This window comes from Agelaius tricolor, unplaced genomic scaffold, assembly GCF_023055355.1.
Source record: "Agelaius tricolor isolate 1412-34295 unplaced genomic scaffold, bAgeTri1.0.p SCAF_16, whole genome shotgun sequence".
Taxonomy (NCBI): Eukaryota; Metazoa; Chordata; class Aves; order Passeriformes; family Icteridae; genus Agelaius; species Agelaius tricolor.
This window is the reverse complement of record NW_027269276.1, coordinates 18,902,964-18,917,683: the sequence shown is the minus strand read 5'-3', so window position 1 is coordinate 18,917,683 and position 14,720 is coordinate 18,902,964. Positions and strand designations below refer to the sequence as shown.

General features: G+C 51.7%; 2 protein-coding genes across 2 annotated transcripts in view; one reads left to right on the top strand and one right to left on the bottom strand.

Annotated features, from left to right (window-relative positions):
- The window catches only part of ALPK3 (alpha kinase 3), a 32,696-nt gene extending 26,509 nt beyond the window's left edge, over positions 1–6,187 (bottom strand). Inside the window, exon 1 of the mRNA XM_071442002.1 lies at positions 5,925–6,187. Coding sequence (XP_071298103.1) covers positions 5,925–6,067 — 143 coding nt within the window. The 5' untranslated portion in view covers positions 6,068–6,187. The remainder of the gene's footprint in view (positions 1–5,924) is intronic.
- A 4,526-nt stretch (positions 6,188–10,713) lies between these two features.
- LOC139597047 (mucosa-associated lymphoid tissue lymphoma translocation protein 1-like) overlaps positions 10,714–14,720 on the top strand; it is a 29,408-nt gene continuing 25,401 nt past the window's right edge. The window contains exons 1-6 of the mRNA XM_071442001.1: positions 10,714–10,754; positions 11,768–11,862; positions 12,193–12,311; positions 12,492–12,645; positions 13,108–13,286; positions 14,213–14,309. Coding sequence (XP_071298102.1) covers positions 11,853–11,862; positions 12,193–12,311; positions 12,492–12,645; positions 13,108–13,286; positions 14,213–14,309 — 559 coding nt within the window. The 5' untranslated portion in view covers positions 10,714–10,754; positions 11,768–11,852. The remainder of the gene's footprint in view (positions 10,755–11,767; positions 11,863–12,192; positions 12,312–12,491; positions 12,646–13,107; positions 13,287–14,212; positions 14,310–14,720) is intronic.

Here is a 14,720-nt window from a genome sequence, read left to right as displayed (position 1 = left end):
TGTCCATGACAGCAAAGCTGACAGGTCCAAGTTATGTTTTGAGGGAATCAGCATTGCACCAAAGCTCCTTGGGAAGCCCATGGAGCAGCCTGTACATCCTGGGAGCTGGACAGAGGGACTGGCAATTTCCTACAGACATTGCCCCTCACTGGCTCCCTGATCCCTGACATTATTGGGCATGTTTTGCACGTGCAGACTTCCAAGTATAAGGTTTCCTATGAACTTGCCTGTCTTCAAGGTTAATACTACTTGAGACAAATACAAACCACTCAGCTGTCAGCAGTGAACCCTTTTCAAGGTTTAAAAGCAAATACTGAGGCTTTCATGTAGGCATGGCTGTGCTCACAGCTGCTTTCCTGCCACGTGTCCTGCTCCTTATCAAGCACTCCCTGCACACACAGAACGAGCTTGCTGCTGTTCATACACCATGGCAGGAGCTATCAGCAGGCCTGTGATAAAGCAGCTCTGGGTGCTGTGTTGCTGTACAAGACACACTGTTATTCCACAGACTGGAAAACAGATGTATTGAGTCTTTGCTTGTCAAGGTCACAGACCGAATCCATGTCAGAGATGCAGAAATGTGACAATTTTTTCTGCAGGTAATTTACTTTTTTGCTGAGATGAACACGGACTTATGTGTAACAATTCAGGCTAGATTTCATTAACAGAGAAGGTGGAAAACAATAAATTAAGTTACACATTCCTGTATCAGCCTCTGTAATGCTCTGAAGATGGCTCAGATTTGTGTATTTTAACTCTGAATTGTTGCTGCCTCTATGGCCCAAATTAAACTTAGAAACACACCAAGGGATGAGAAATGGCCAAAAAAAAAGCAAAGTAACTATTGGACAATGAGATGCCCAGGAAAGGTGACATCCTCCTGGCAGCTCACTATGCAGAGAAAAGGGAAAAAAAAGAAAATAAAATTGCCTGTAATGCCCTTCCATCTTCTTCTTCTTGGAGCAGGTGATGCTGTGAATGTGAGATAACAACCTCAGTCACTCAAGATCTTCCTCCCCTCGTTTAAAGAGAGCAAGAGTAGAGCAGGTTTTAATTCCATCTCCTGGGAACTGCCTCTGCTGTGGCATGAGAGGTGCCTTGTTTGGAGATGACCACACTCTGTCCTCACACAATGGTATCCCTGGCCTGGGAAACATCCCCTTTCAGGAGGTTTCCTGAGAAGAGCACAGTTCTCACATGTGATATACTCTGTATCTTTATGGTGACCCTGAAGGGCATGGTTTCATCATCCTACACGCTTGGCTCCACTTGGCTTCCTAGGGGATATGGACATATGGACAGGAGGCTATGGAAAGGGAGCTGAAAAAGCTCCCTTTGGAATTGTTGAGGATTGTTATTCAGAGTGCATAACTGCTGAGGAGCCCCAGTCAAAGCAGACACCTCCAGCAATGGGAAACAGCCTCCTCTGTCCTGCAGGTCACAGGGTGTGGAGATGACTCATTGACGCCCTAAACTTTGCCTTTCCTGTAGGAACTGGCTGTCCCTCCTTCCAGAGTTTGAGACACTTCCATCCCACAAATCAAACTGACTGAGTGCTCTCAGCTGCCTCAGCTGGCATCTGACCAGGGGGTTGCACCACTCCTGGCCAGAAGCAAAGCCCCTTGGACATTACAGGTACCCAGCTGCCAAAGAGGGAACGCCACTGAACTAAACCTGCTTTTCAGGAACCAAGGGCTCCTCAGTTTCCTCAGCACACTTTATTATAGCAACAGATCTTTTCCTTCATTTGATATTGTGTGCAAAGCAAGAGGGACAAGATTGGGAATGGTTTGCAGCCAGAAGAGCCAGGTGGCAAGGCCCTCTCCTGAGCTCAAGTGCCACCCTGAGCAGAGTTATCCAAGAAAAGCTCAGAGGCAATGCCACTACACTCTATAAATATCTGTATATGATGTAGCTATGACAGTAGAAAGACATTCAAGCAAGGAAGCAAGTCTCTAATGAGACTGAGGAGCAGACAGCTGCATTAGGTAAGAGGTGTAGATCACTTCCAGCAGAGATTTGCCTAGCACTCAGATGAAGGTTTTATATAAAACTGCATCTGTCTGCACAATACACTCTCCAGGCTTCCTAGTTCTTACAAAAAGGACATCTAAAAAGCTGTCTTGAGGGTTGTGGCCCATGAATGAAGCTAAGGTAGACCCTGAACGGGACTGACAGCTCCTCCTCTCACTTCGTGAAATAATTACTTGCTTGAAATAATTGCTTTGAGATATAACAGGTTTCTTAAAAAAAAAACAACCCCAAGATAAAAATTAATCCTGTCAGTAGCCAGAGCAGAGGGCAAGTCACTGTGGCCATAAGCTGCTCCTGACACTGTCCAATCTCAGGTATGTTAAAAGACCAGCAAAGGAAAGACACTGTCCTGTTTGCTCACATGGAAAATCCTTACAAAAGAGTAGTTCCCAAGGGCACAAAGAGTAAATACCCTGAATACTCTGTTTAATAAAAGGATGATGTTCTATCTATGGCCATTTTCAACACCTCTATTCTTCTGGCTTCCTGGAAAATTCTACAAGTTAAAACCCAGAAAAATCATGTTCTGGTTACCTGATTCATATCCTTCAATTTACATGATACCCCTTCCCTCCAACAGGATTAGGGAGACCATGTAAGATATCCAAACTGCCCTCAACATAGAATCACAGAATGGTTTGGGTTGGATGGGATCTTAAAGCTCATCTTGTTCCACCACCTGCCATGGGCAGGTGACCCATCCCAGGTTGCTCCAAGCCCTGTCCAACCTGGCCCTAAACACCTCCAGGCATGGGGCAGCCACAGCCCCCCTGGGCACCCTGTGCCAGGGCCTCACCACCCTCACAGGAAGAATTGAATCCTAATAGCCCAAGTAGCCCTGCCCTCTGTCAGTTTGAAGCCATTCCCCCCTGTCCTGTCACTCCAGCCCTTGCAAAGAGTCTCTCTCCATCCTTCTTTTAGGCTGCCTTCAGGTACTGGAAGGCCACAATCAGGTCACCCAAAACCTTCTCCAGGATGAACAATTCCAGCATTTTCTCATAGTAGAGGTGCTCCATCCCTCTGACAATCTTGCTGCCTCCTCTGGACTCGTTCCAACAGCTCCATTCCTGTGCTGGGATCCACAGGGCAGAGCATATTCATAAGTCACCCCAGAAGCAGGAATTTCCAACCTCAGTTTCTTTTCTTAAAGATCTCTCCAGGTCTTTGTGTAGCTCTACCACATTACTACACTTCCTACTGCTTTAAGAAGTGGTGAACAGGCAAATATTTTAGTTAAACATACTCTATATATACATATAAAGACAGAAACAGAGAAACCTGAAAAAACCCACATTTTCTTTGGATCAGAAAATCCATTTCTGTTTCCTAACCACTACAGTTGCCTCCCACAGCAATCCTGTGTCTGCATCACTTGTGTCATTGCCTTTGTTAGTTTCAAACCCAGCAAATCCAAATCCATTTTGTGTTAGAGAGCTGCTCAGTGTTATCTGCTGTTCTGCATGTTGCTCATCATGCTTTTCAAGTTCTCCCAGGTAAGCTTTCCAGATGTTCCTGGATTTAATTAAAGTCATAATTGCTCTCTGAAAGTCTCCTTGCTACACCATTCCACTCATTTGCTTCCCAGAATTGTTATGATACATTTTTTAATTACAACATAAAAAGCCACACTTCATTCAAGCCCTTGCCCTGCATTTTAGGCAACAGTTTCCAAAAATCCCAGCTCAAGTCCTCAGCACTTTTAGGGCTCTGCAGGGAACCAGACTTTTATATGCCTCCTCCCTAACTCATTAGAGAACCTAGAAGTTGCCATGAACTCAGGGAAAGGTCAATTTTGCCATTTAGCCATTATTTAGTCACTGCTTCTTACAACAGAAGGGGCAGACAGTGGATTTAAGAGACAAAATTAAATTGCCTTGCCACAGGCTTTGATGATCATGTACATAAGTGGTTGGAAAAATGATTGGAGAATTTGTGGAAATTGAATGTGCTGCTTATTTAACTGGGGCAGCAGAGTCCCTTTGCCAGCACTGGGCTCCCACAGATGGAAATTGGGGTGCAGCATTAGGTTGAAAAGCTCAAAAGGTTCAGGGCTCAGAGCTCTGCAGCCATGGGCTGTATTTACCATGCATGAGGCACAGCCTCAAGGGCTGGTGCAGCCAGGAGACACCAGGAGCACTGCCTGCATGGGTGCTGCATTGCTCCTTGCCTTCCCCAACAGAGGAAAGTTTGGACTCCAGCTGGGAATACTGAAGGTATTTCTTGCTGGATGGATGAACTCTCCTTTACAGTTAAACTGATTAAAGCTGCAATTTGAGAGTAGTTAAGGAAAACAAAAGTTAAGCTGTAGGCAACCCAAACACCTTAACATCTTCTTTATTAAAACCTCTCTCTGCTTCTAATCTGCAGAATGGAGTCACTGGGCTCAGTTAAGAGATTTCCAGTTCCTGGTATGATCTGAGGCCACAGGCTGTGGGCCCTGTATGGACATTTGGTGGTGCTGAAGGTGTCACTGTGTGCAGCCAGTCTGTGATTAGCTCACACCCCAGCACGACATGATACCCTCACAGAGGAACTGAATTTAGGCAACTTCACTTTGGCATTACCCCAGTTTTAACACCTGACTTCCAAGCAGCACTTTTTTATCTCTTTTGGTCCTGCATTTATTTTTATGAATGCCTGACTCCTTGAGGCATCAATGCTTGACACGCTGGAAATGGATTATTTATAAACCATCAGCAGGGAAGAGGCACACTCATTTGGAGAGCTCATAGACTGAAGAGCATTCCCAGCGAATTCAAAGCAATTTCAAGGCTTTTTTGAGTGCCTCACACAATCACCGACACCTTGGGCGCTGCTGGCATATCACCCTGTAATTCTGTGTTTGCTAACCTCAGTCAGGCTCAGCTGACAGCATGTTTATCATACCTTCCCCCTGCGAACAAAGCCTTATTCCTACCCCAGACCCTGTGCTGGAGGCCATTCCTGACCCAGGAATGCTGATCTCATTGCTGCTCAGCCCCTATCTACAGGGCAGAAATGCCTTTTTGACAATAAGATAAGACACCCAGCGGGCCCCTCGCTCTGTCTGGCGAGGCACTTCACTACAATGAAGGCAGGAAGGTCAGTGCTGTTCCCTGAGTTTAACTGGAGACACTGGTGCTTGTCAGGATTTCATAAAAACTGCTTGGAGTGAGCCTTCACTGGGGTCTGCAGCTTTCTCATGAGGGGAAGAGGAGAGGCAGCACCGATCAATCTCTGGTCTCTGGTGACCAGAGACAGGACCTGAGGGGCCAGCATGAAGCTGTACAAGGGGGGATAAAATAGATTAGATTATTGGATATTCAGAAAGGGTTCTTCACTCAGAAGGTGGTGGGTCACCAGAACAGGCTCCACAGGGCAGCAGTCATGGCCCCAAGGCTGCCAGAGCTCCAGGAGTGTTTGGACAACCAGCTCAGGCACAACACGGGATTCTTGGGGTGTCCTGTGCACAGCCAGGAGCTGGTCTCGATGATCCTTGTGGACAGGACAGTCTATGATTCTATTCTATGATTCCACCACCACTTTACACACCCGCTCAGCCACATGCAATGCGCCATGACCACAGGCCCTGCCCGGCAATAGCTTCGACACCGCCAGCTCTCTTTGGAGAGGCGAGGGACTGGGCCACAGCAGCTCCTCTGAGAGCCCGAGCCATCGCTCGGTTTTCTCCCCGGGGACGGCCAGGCCCGTTGTCTACACCACTTCCAGCCGGCTCCCTGCGAGGCCTCACTGCTCGGGTGAGGGTCAGCCCGGCCTCCCCGCTGCACCCCCGGCCGGCCCGGCTCGCTCCGTCCTCCGCCAGCCCCGCGCCCGCCGTCACCCGCACCCAGGGCAGCGGCCGGCTCGGGGACAGCCCCCACAGCAGCGCCTTCCCCCGGGCCGGCGCTCACCTGTTCTGGGGCCGGATGCCCAGCAGGTAACTCCGTCGGTCCGGCCGCGAGGCCCAGGCCGCGCTCTCGGCCTCCTCCGCCCCGTCGATGTGGCTCGTTCCCCGCCCGTAGAGGCCCGCCAGGGCCCTGCGGGTCGAGCTCATGGCCGGAGTGCGGCTGCCGTGCCCCGCGGCCGTCGCTGCCCTCCCTGTCACTCACGGCCGCCGTTTATAGACCCTCCGCACATGCCGCTGTCAATCGTGACGCGGCGGCCGCTGCCCGGCCTCCCCGGGCCGGCTGCCCGGCCTCCTCCTCCTCCTCCTCCTCCTCCTCCTCTCGCCATCGAGTCCAGCTTTTGAGGAAGAAGTGAACTTTTCCTTATAATAACTGCCTCACCACGGAGGATTTCTCACACCTCAAAGATCTCTCTGGTGACCACCACTGATAGAACCTGGCGGTTCTATCAGCGTTGAAGTTGTGTCAGGTTTTCACTGGATATCAGGAAAAGGTTCTTCCCCAGAGGATGGCTGGAAGAAGTGAACTTTTCCTTATTATAAACGCCCCATCACAGGGGATTTCTCACACCTCAAAGATCTCTCTGGTGACCACTGATAGAACCTGATGGTACAGCATTGAAGTTGTGCCAGGTTTTCACTGGATAACAGGAAAAGGTTCTTCCCCCAGAGAATGATTTGGCACTGAACACACTCTCCAGGGAATGGTCATGGTCCCAAGGCTGCCAGAGCTCCAGGAGCTTTTGGACAACATTCTCAGGCACAATGTGGGGTTCTTGGGGTGTCCTGTACAAGGCCAGAAGTTGGACTTGATGGTCCTTGTGGGTCCCTTTGAGGTTATTCTGTGATCTCTCAGGATCAGCTCCAACATCCTCCACTTCCCTGCAGGCATAAAGCTCCCACCGTGGCTGGCTGCACCACTCAGGATGGGCATGGCAGTCACACCCTCACAGCAGGATCTCATGACTTGGCAGCCTGGTTTTTATCCCAGAATGCCCAAGAGAAAGTCTGTGATGGTATTTATTCAGTCTCTGTAAAAAAATACAGCACAAAGGACAGTTGTAAAAGGTGGATACATGTCACAAACAATTACTAGCTGTGATTTAATACCAAATGAAAATATAATAAGTAATAAAATGGACTTATTTTCTTGTACTACCTTTCTCTTGCCTGTCAAGTTGTTGCATCATGTGCTGCAGACATGTCACTGATGGCTCTGCATCCCTCCAGCACTGGAATGATGGATGGAGCAGATTCACTGTGGATTAGCTGCCTGCCCATGGCTGCACAGCAGTGATTGCAGCAGGAGCAGCAGAGAAATTATGGCAAATTGCTCCATTCCAGGAAATACAGCATGATTAGAGCTGATCCTCCTGGGACAGGAGAGGCAGCAGATGTGGCAGCAAGCAGCAGGTGATGGATCCATTGGTGCAGGACATTCCTGATTCCTTTTCCTCAGCAAATACTGTGATTTGGAATGTGACTTTGGATAGGGACTGGCACCAGGGTATGCACAGACACCCAGAGTGTGTGCATCACCTATACAGGTGACACAACAGTGGCAGGTGGTCACATTATCAGGCATGTAAATTGCAGGATTTGTGATACCAGAGAGGATATTTGATCTTGGCAAATGCAAAGGATATGGACCTCCTAAGACATTTGGGTGTGGTGCTAGGAAATATGGAGAAGGGTGGTCCCAGAGGGCTGACTGAAGGCCTCACCTTCACCTGGCAGTGAAACAGCAGATGAAATTGCATAAAACAAATAGAACATGATCCATGGGGGAAACCACAATACTAATTTTCAATAGGCAGCAGTGAGCTCTGTGTGAGCTAACATCACTTAGAAATAATCCATCTCAAACAGAAAACAGCAGATGGCCAAAAACCCAAATGCAGAACTCAGAGAGGGCAGCAAAGATGAGCCAAGGTCCAGTCTGGCTGCTGCATGAAGGGTAACTGTGTGGACTGGGACTCTTCAGCCTGGAAGAAGCTACTCAGGTGCCCATGACTGAGAAATACACAGCTAAGAGGGACAAGGAGAACAAGTCAAATTAGCAGGAGGCAAAATAGTGAAAGGGAGATGCTTCCTCCCTCCCCTTGGCTTTAGGCTACTCCCACACATGGCTGTGGCTGTTCAATGTCAACAGGGATTAATAAAATCCACAGGACAAATCTGTGGAAAGAAAATCTCCTGAGGTTTATGCACTATGAAGATATAACCTTCAGTTCAAGAAATGTTTGAGCTGCATAAGAATATTCAGTGTGTGCGTGCCCTGATCTCACACCCTTTGCTCTGCTCTGACTGCTGCCCAAATGTGGGAGGCAGGATGCTGGGCTGGGAGGACTCAAGCTGGCATTCTCCTGATCCCATCCCTTTCTCTGGAAAGAGAGAGAGGATTTTCAGGTCCCACAACTTCAGGAAACCTGAAGTCCCAACATATGAATTACACATTATTTTACCATGAGCCCATCTCTTGGCATATTGATCTGGTAGAACAGAGCCCAGACCAGCTAAGAAGGGGGTCCAGTACAGGTAGGTTTCTGCTTTGGGCCTGGAACTGTGCCTGATTTCAGATTCCCAAATACAGGAAAGACACTAATATGCTGGACCAAGTCCAGTGAAGGCCACCAAGAAGACTGAAGGAGCTCATAGGAGAAGAGGATGAGAGAAACTGGGGTTTAGGTTTCAGGGAAAGGCTAAATGGAGATCTCCTTGTTTTCTTCACTACCTCATAGGAGGGCACAGACTCAGAGGTGCAGAGTGATGGAATGAGAGGCCAAAATGCAAATGGCAAGGAGGAAAGTTCTGATTAGATTTTGGGAAAATTACTTGCCCTGTGAAGGGAATCAAGCAGTACCACGGGGACCCAAGAGACAGGCACTCTCCATTCTGTGAGACAGTTGACTATGGATGGGACAGGGTGCTGAGCAGCTGATTGACATCCTGCTCAGAGTGGGGGGCTGGATCAGAGACCCCCAGAGCTCCCTTCCCACCCTGGTCATGCCATGGTTTGGTGCTGCACCCCGTCAGTGGAGAGAAGCCTGGATGGTGAGCGCAGAAAGAGCCTGCTGTGGTGTTTGATCCTCCCCCTGACATGCAGGGCTTCTATTCCTTTTCTGCCCTTTCAAGCTCTGAATGGTTCCTGTGCCTGTTGTCTGCTGAGACAGCTTCCTCTCACAGCATCTGCTCTCCCGTCAGTCTGCTCAGAGAGTGACAGTGCCCTCTGCTCCTGGCTCCGGGGGAAACGCGTTCAGCTGCTGGAGCCTGAGCCAGCCAGAAACGAGCCTTCAGAGCTCGTTAGCAAAGCTTTCTTCCTCTGCCTGCAAATCCAGCACCGACTCACACAGGCACAGATGTTTTCTCACTCCTCTTGCACAATTTATCTTTCCCTTTCCCATCCTGCACCCTTAAGTTCCTCCCTTTCTAAAATGACAGGCTTCTTCCTGCACTCCTGCAACAAGCTCTCACCTCTGGTTCTTCCCCAAATATTAACAGGTGGTGCCAGGGAAGGGCTCTGACAGAGCATGAGCACAATGGGCTTCCTGAGGAGGTATTTGGAGGTGGATTCTTTCTCTCAAGCCTGCAGAAACAGTCCACAGGGAACACAGCAACCTCCAGCTGTTTGAAGAGATTCTGCATCAGCCAGAAGTGTCATCTTTAGCTATGGGAAAGTGCTGGGGTTAATTTAATGATCATTTTTATTAGCTACGTGTGTCACATAGATAATAACTCTGCAGGATACATGTGCCACAGAGCTGCTGGCACATACTCAGCCAGAACCTTCATTTTCAATCATTTATAGATATATTTCCAAATGCCTAGCTGGACCCTGGAGAAAATAGGAAAAAGAAGGGTCTGTGTGACCTCAGACAGCGGGTGGATGAACACAAAGGAAGATCCTATAGTTTTCCTGTCTTTGCAGTGTAATTATCCCATTCTGTACAAAGGAAAGGACATGGAGGGAGAAAGTCTTTCCTCGATCCACCAGTTGTGTTTGGTTTGGCTTTTTCCTACCACCTTCTTCCCCACCTGTTATAAAAGAAAAGCAGCATTTAGAGATGCATCCTCCAGCCTTGCTTGGTCCCTCTGACCCTATGGCACAGCTGAGCCTTGCCCTGGGTTCCACAGGGCATGGATCCACAAGCACTTGGCCACAACTGCTTCTCTCTGCCATCCTGATGCCCCTGTTTGTGCCCTTGTATGCTGCCTCCTGGGAGAGACATCCCTGATGGCCTCGCTTTTCCTTGCTCAGCCCATAGCTACAGGATAGAGAAATTTTAGCAGCAGAGTGAGAGTTTCTCACAGCTTCCTCTCTAACTGGTCCATGGGCCCCCCATGCTGAAGTCCTGGTCTCCGGGGAGCCTGCTTCCAAGGACTATTAACACAGGGAGAAGCAAATTTGCAAATTTGACTGCCCTGAGTTCATTCCTCCCAGCTTTGTGTCACACTCCCTTCCCAGTCACTTCAAGGTTTTTTGGGAATGACAATCAGTCACTCCCTGGCCACTCTCTGTCCTCCCTAGCCACCATTTCCAGCTAATTTCCTCGTAGCCCTGATGCCTCTGGAAAGGTGATGAGTATTGGCTTAATGAGCCTGACCTGGCCCTAACCTTGCAAGTGCAGGTCTCGGCACAGCGCTGTGGAGTCCTGCACGCTTCCCTTCTTTCCCAGAGGGGCTTGTGCAACCTCCGGAGGGCTGGCCCAGCGCCACTTCCCCTGGGCCGTTCGTGATGCCCGGCCCAGCTGGCGGGGACTTCTCGGAGGAAGGGGATTCTACACACCCACCCCTGGGAGTGCTGGCTCCACCATGAACCTTGCTCCCCAGGAGAGACGTGAGTGCGGCCGTGGAGCCTGGGGGGTGAGGGCGGTGGGCATGGGGCGACAGTGGCTGCGGGGATGAGAGCGTGGGTGATCATGGGGGGACGGACAGGGCCACCTGTGGGGACACGGTGAGGACACCCGTGGGGATATGGGCGAGTATACCCATCAGGGGGTGGAGGACAGTGTGGGGGGGACGTCTGTGAGGAGAGGGGCAAGAATACCTGTAAGGAGTGGAGGGGGGACTACGGGGAGGAGGGGAGGACAGTAGTTGATGTCACCATTCAGAATGGGGACAAGGACGCCTATGGTGAAGCGGCAATGACGATTGTGGGGATTGGGTGAGGTCACCAGTGGGGATGGGAAAGAAAACACCCGTGGGGAGGGGGTGAGGATATCTGTGGGATATGGACAAGTACACCTGTAATGAGGGGAGTGAGGTGGTAGGGAGGGGGTCGGGACGAGGACACGCTGTAGGGAGGAGGGAGGGACACCCGTATGAATGAGGCTGAGGTCAGCAGTGGCGGTGGGGAGGCCGCGTGTAAGGAGTGTGGAGGGGGGCGAGGTCACCAGTGGGGTGGGCGTGGGGACACCCATGGGGAGGGGGAGAGGGGGAGAGGTCACTGTGGGCTTGGAGCTGCGGGCAGCTTCGGCATGGTGGCGAGGGGCGCGTCCTGCAGCGTCCCCGTCGGAGCGGGCCAGACATGCGGAGCTGGTCCGTGCGGGGCCGGTCCGTACGGAGCCAATCCGGGCCGTGCCGTGCGGTGCCGGTCCGGTCTGGTCCGTGCCGGTCCGGTCGGGTCCAGTCGGTGCCGCCGCGGCCCCGGCGCGTGGCGGCGCTGCCCCCGGTGTCGGCGGGCGCGGGGCGGGCCGGGAGCGCGGAAGTGCGGGGCCGCGGGGCCGGCGGCAGCCGAGTGCGGGCCCCGGCCCGGCGCCGCAGCCCCCAGCCTGCCATGGGCCCCCGCGCCGGGTGAGCGGCCCCTCGGCCCGGCCCGACCCGCCCCAGCGCCGCCGTCCCTCGCCGCAGGTGCCGCCGCCGCGTCCCGGGGACAGGAACCGCCGCGGGGCCGGCCGGCGGCCGCCCAGGCCGGGGAGGAGCCGCCGGAGAAGCGATGCAGGAAGGTGAGTGGCCACTTGGCAGTGACCCTGCCAGCCCCCGGGCACTTGCGAGAATAGCCAGAAGAGCCTCATGTCATCCATTCACCCACCCATACTTCCATCCACCCATTCCCTTGTCCATCCACCAACACACCATCCATCCATCCATCCATCCATCCATCCATCCATCCATCCATCCATCCATCCATCCATCTCTCCATTCTCTCCAATCTTCCCCGCCTGCTGGGATGGGTGTCCCTCTTGAAGCCCACCATGCCTGGCCACCGGGTGACAGTGAGATGCTGGGCTGTGCCTGCAGTGTTGTTCCCGCCTCCAGCTGCTGTTTCTCCACAGCCATTACCATAACGGAGCAGCCCGTCTCTGTCTCTGTCCCGGTGGGATATTCCTTCACGCTGCGGTGCCGAGCCCAGGGACGTTCCTCGCTGCAGTACCAGTGGTTCTGTCAGTACCAGGTAAGGATGGGGTGGCCCTGGGTATGACACCAGCTGAGTCCCTGCACACAGTGGGGGAGCTGAAGGAGGGGAGGATCCAGGGGTTTCCACTTTTGTTGCTCCTACAAGGGGCTTCCTGGTGCCTTCTGCTGCCAGCAGCGAGGAGGGAATTGCTGCCCACTGCCTGTGTTTTCCCTTTAGTCTGACTGCCGCCTGATTCCTGGAGCAACCAACCAAGACTTGCCCATCATTGCAGAACAGACCCAACTCTACACCTGCAGAGTCAATGACCTCCACAGAAATGCTGTCTTCTCCGACTGGGTGAAGGTAGAGGTCCATCAGTGTGTTGCCAGAGGTACAAGCCTGTCTTTTACCTTCTTGATGTATTATGGAATCACAGAATGGTTTGGGTTGGAAGGGACCTTCAAGCTCATCTTGTTCCACCCCTTTCCATGGGTAGGGACACCTTTCACTAGACCAGGTTGCTCCAAGCCCTGTCCACATGCACTTGCACCTCATGCTTGCCATGGATTTCCAGAGTTATTTTGGGACTGGGAGAACCCATCTGGCTACTTCAAAGTTGACCAAAAGTGGGGTGTGGTTTTCCTTAGAATGTTGACTTCACCTTTGTCAGGAAAGGGCGAGGATCAGGTTTGGGAAGGCAGAGGCAGGGCTTTGGTGTGGCATTTACTGTCACAGGCATTGCTCCCAAGGGTTCCCTGCTCCCCAAGGAGAAGGGTGCAGTAGGGATGGTCAAAGATGGCGTTGTTTGCTGTCCCTGTGGAGGGAGGACCAATTGTGTCTTGCTGCCTTGCAGGTCTGCCCCCTCGGCTGTGGCAAGGAGAGCCAGTGATTGTCCTGAACCCCCAGGAGCAGCGGGTGGAGGTGGGGCAGCCCCTGCAGCTGCAGTGTGCTGCCATGGGGGTCCCAGCCCCCAGCTACCAGTGGTACCGCAATGGGAACCTCCTGGAGCAGCAGAAGAGAAAAAAGCTCCAGGTAAGGTTTTCTGGGGACAGTACAGGAGCTCTGGGTGCTGAGGTGGGTAGTGGGAGAAGCTGATTGCAGGGTTGTGAGAAAGCCCTCCACATATCACCCTGCTGCTTTGGCAGCTGGCTGGATGGCTCTGTGTGAAGGGAGAATATGTTTTGTACATTTCTTTCAAAGTTGTGGATATTCCTCTAAGAGGTAACCAATCCATAGATCTGTCAAAGGCTCTCAGCACATCTCTTTTGCCCTTTTATGCAGAGACATGAGAACAGCTACGAGATCTCTGTGTGTGAATTGATGGAGATGTGGGAATGCTGTCTGCCTGCTGGGGACCTAGAAGGAAATGTGGTTGGTCCTGGCAGAAGAGAGTCAGGGAGGCAGCAGAGGGGCTGGCTTTATTTTGTGTCTCTGGCTGAGTGTAAATCAATGCTGTGTTATTGAATCAGGAAAGGAAATTTCCTCCCAGGGCATCATGTGAAAGGCACAAGGACAAGACATCCAGTCTCTTCTCAGTAGTGGTTGATGGTATTACAGATGGTCTTAGAGGGTGGCCTTAGATTGCAATTCTGATGGGAAAGTTCAGTCTGGGCACTAAGAAGAGGTGGCTTTCAGAGGTGGATGGTGCTGTGCTGGAGCCAGAAAGGCAGCAATGTGCTTAGAGGTGTTCAGGGCTTGAATAGACAGAACTATGGCCACCCTGACTCAGTGGTGGCTTTAGTCCCTCTCTGAGCAGGATCCTGGGCTGGAAAACCAGAGTCCTCACCAGCTGGTACTGCTCTGGTTCTTGTCCCTGTCCTGATTCTTTGTGAGGTAGTCTCTGCAAACAGCAGGAGAAATACTTTTTATTCCATGAACACGAGTGCCTTTGGCACATCCTGGCATGGATCTTCAGACTTTCACCATAAATAATGTGGTTTAACTTTTGGTCTGCCTAGATCACCCACACGAGGCTCAGTGACTCTGGCACGTACCTGTGCTGTGCCTCCAACAGTCACGGAGAGCATTGGAGCAGCGCCGTGGACGTTCACATCGGTGAGCAGAGCAGCCCATGTCCCTCTGCTGTGTGTCACCTGCTGTGGGATGGAACTAGAGGGAACACAGGAATTTGGTGCTCTCTGGAGGTGCTGAGCTGGTGAATGAGGACCATGATAAACAAGATTCCTTGACACTGAGGGAGCAAAGGGAGCAGTGGCTGGAGAAGCCCCTAAATGCAGTGATGCACTGTCTGGCACATGGGATGCTGCTGGGCCCTGCTGTGGGTCAGACACCTGCTGTGTTAGGGCAAGCTCAGTGCTCTCAGAACTGCCAAGAACACCAAGCCAAGGTGCTGCTTTCACAGTTCCAGGCCCAATCTCAGCAGGCTCCTGTGACCATCCTCATTTCCAGTTTCACTGACACGAAGGGATGTGTTTGGATATGGAGTTGGAGAGGATGGTGTTTATT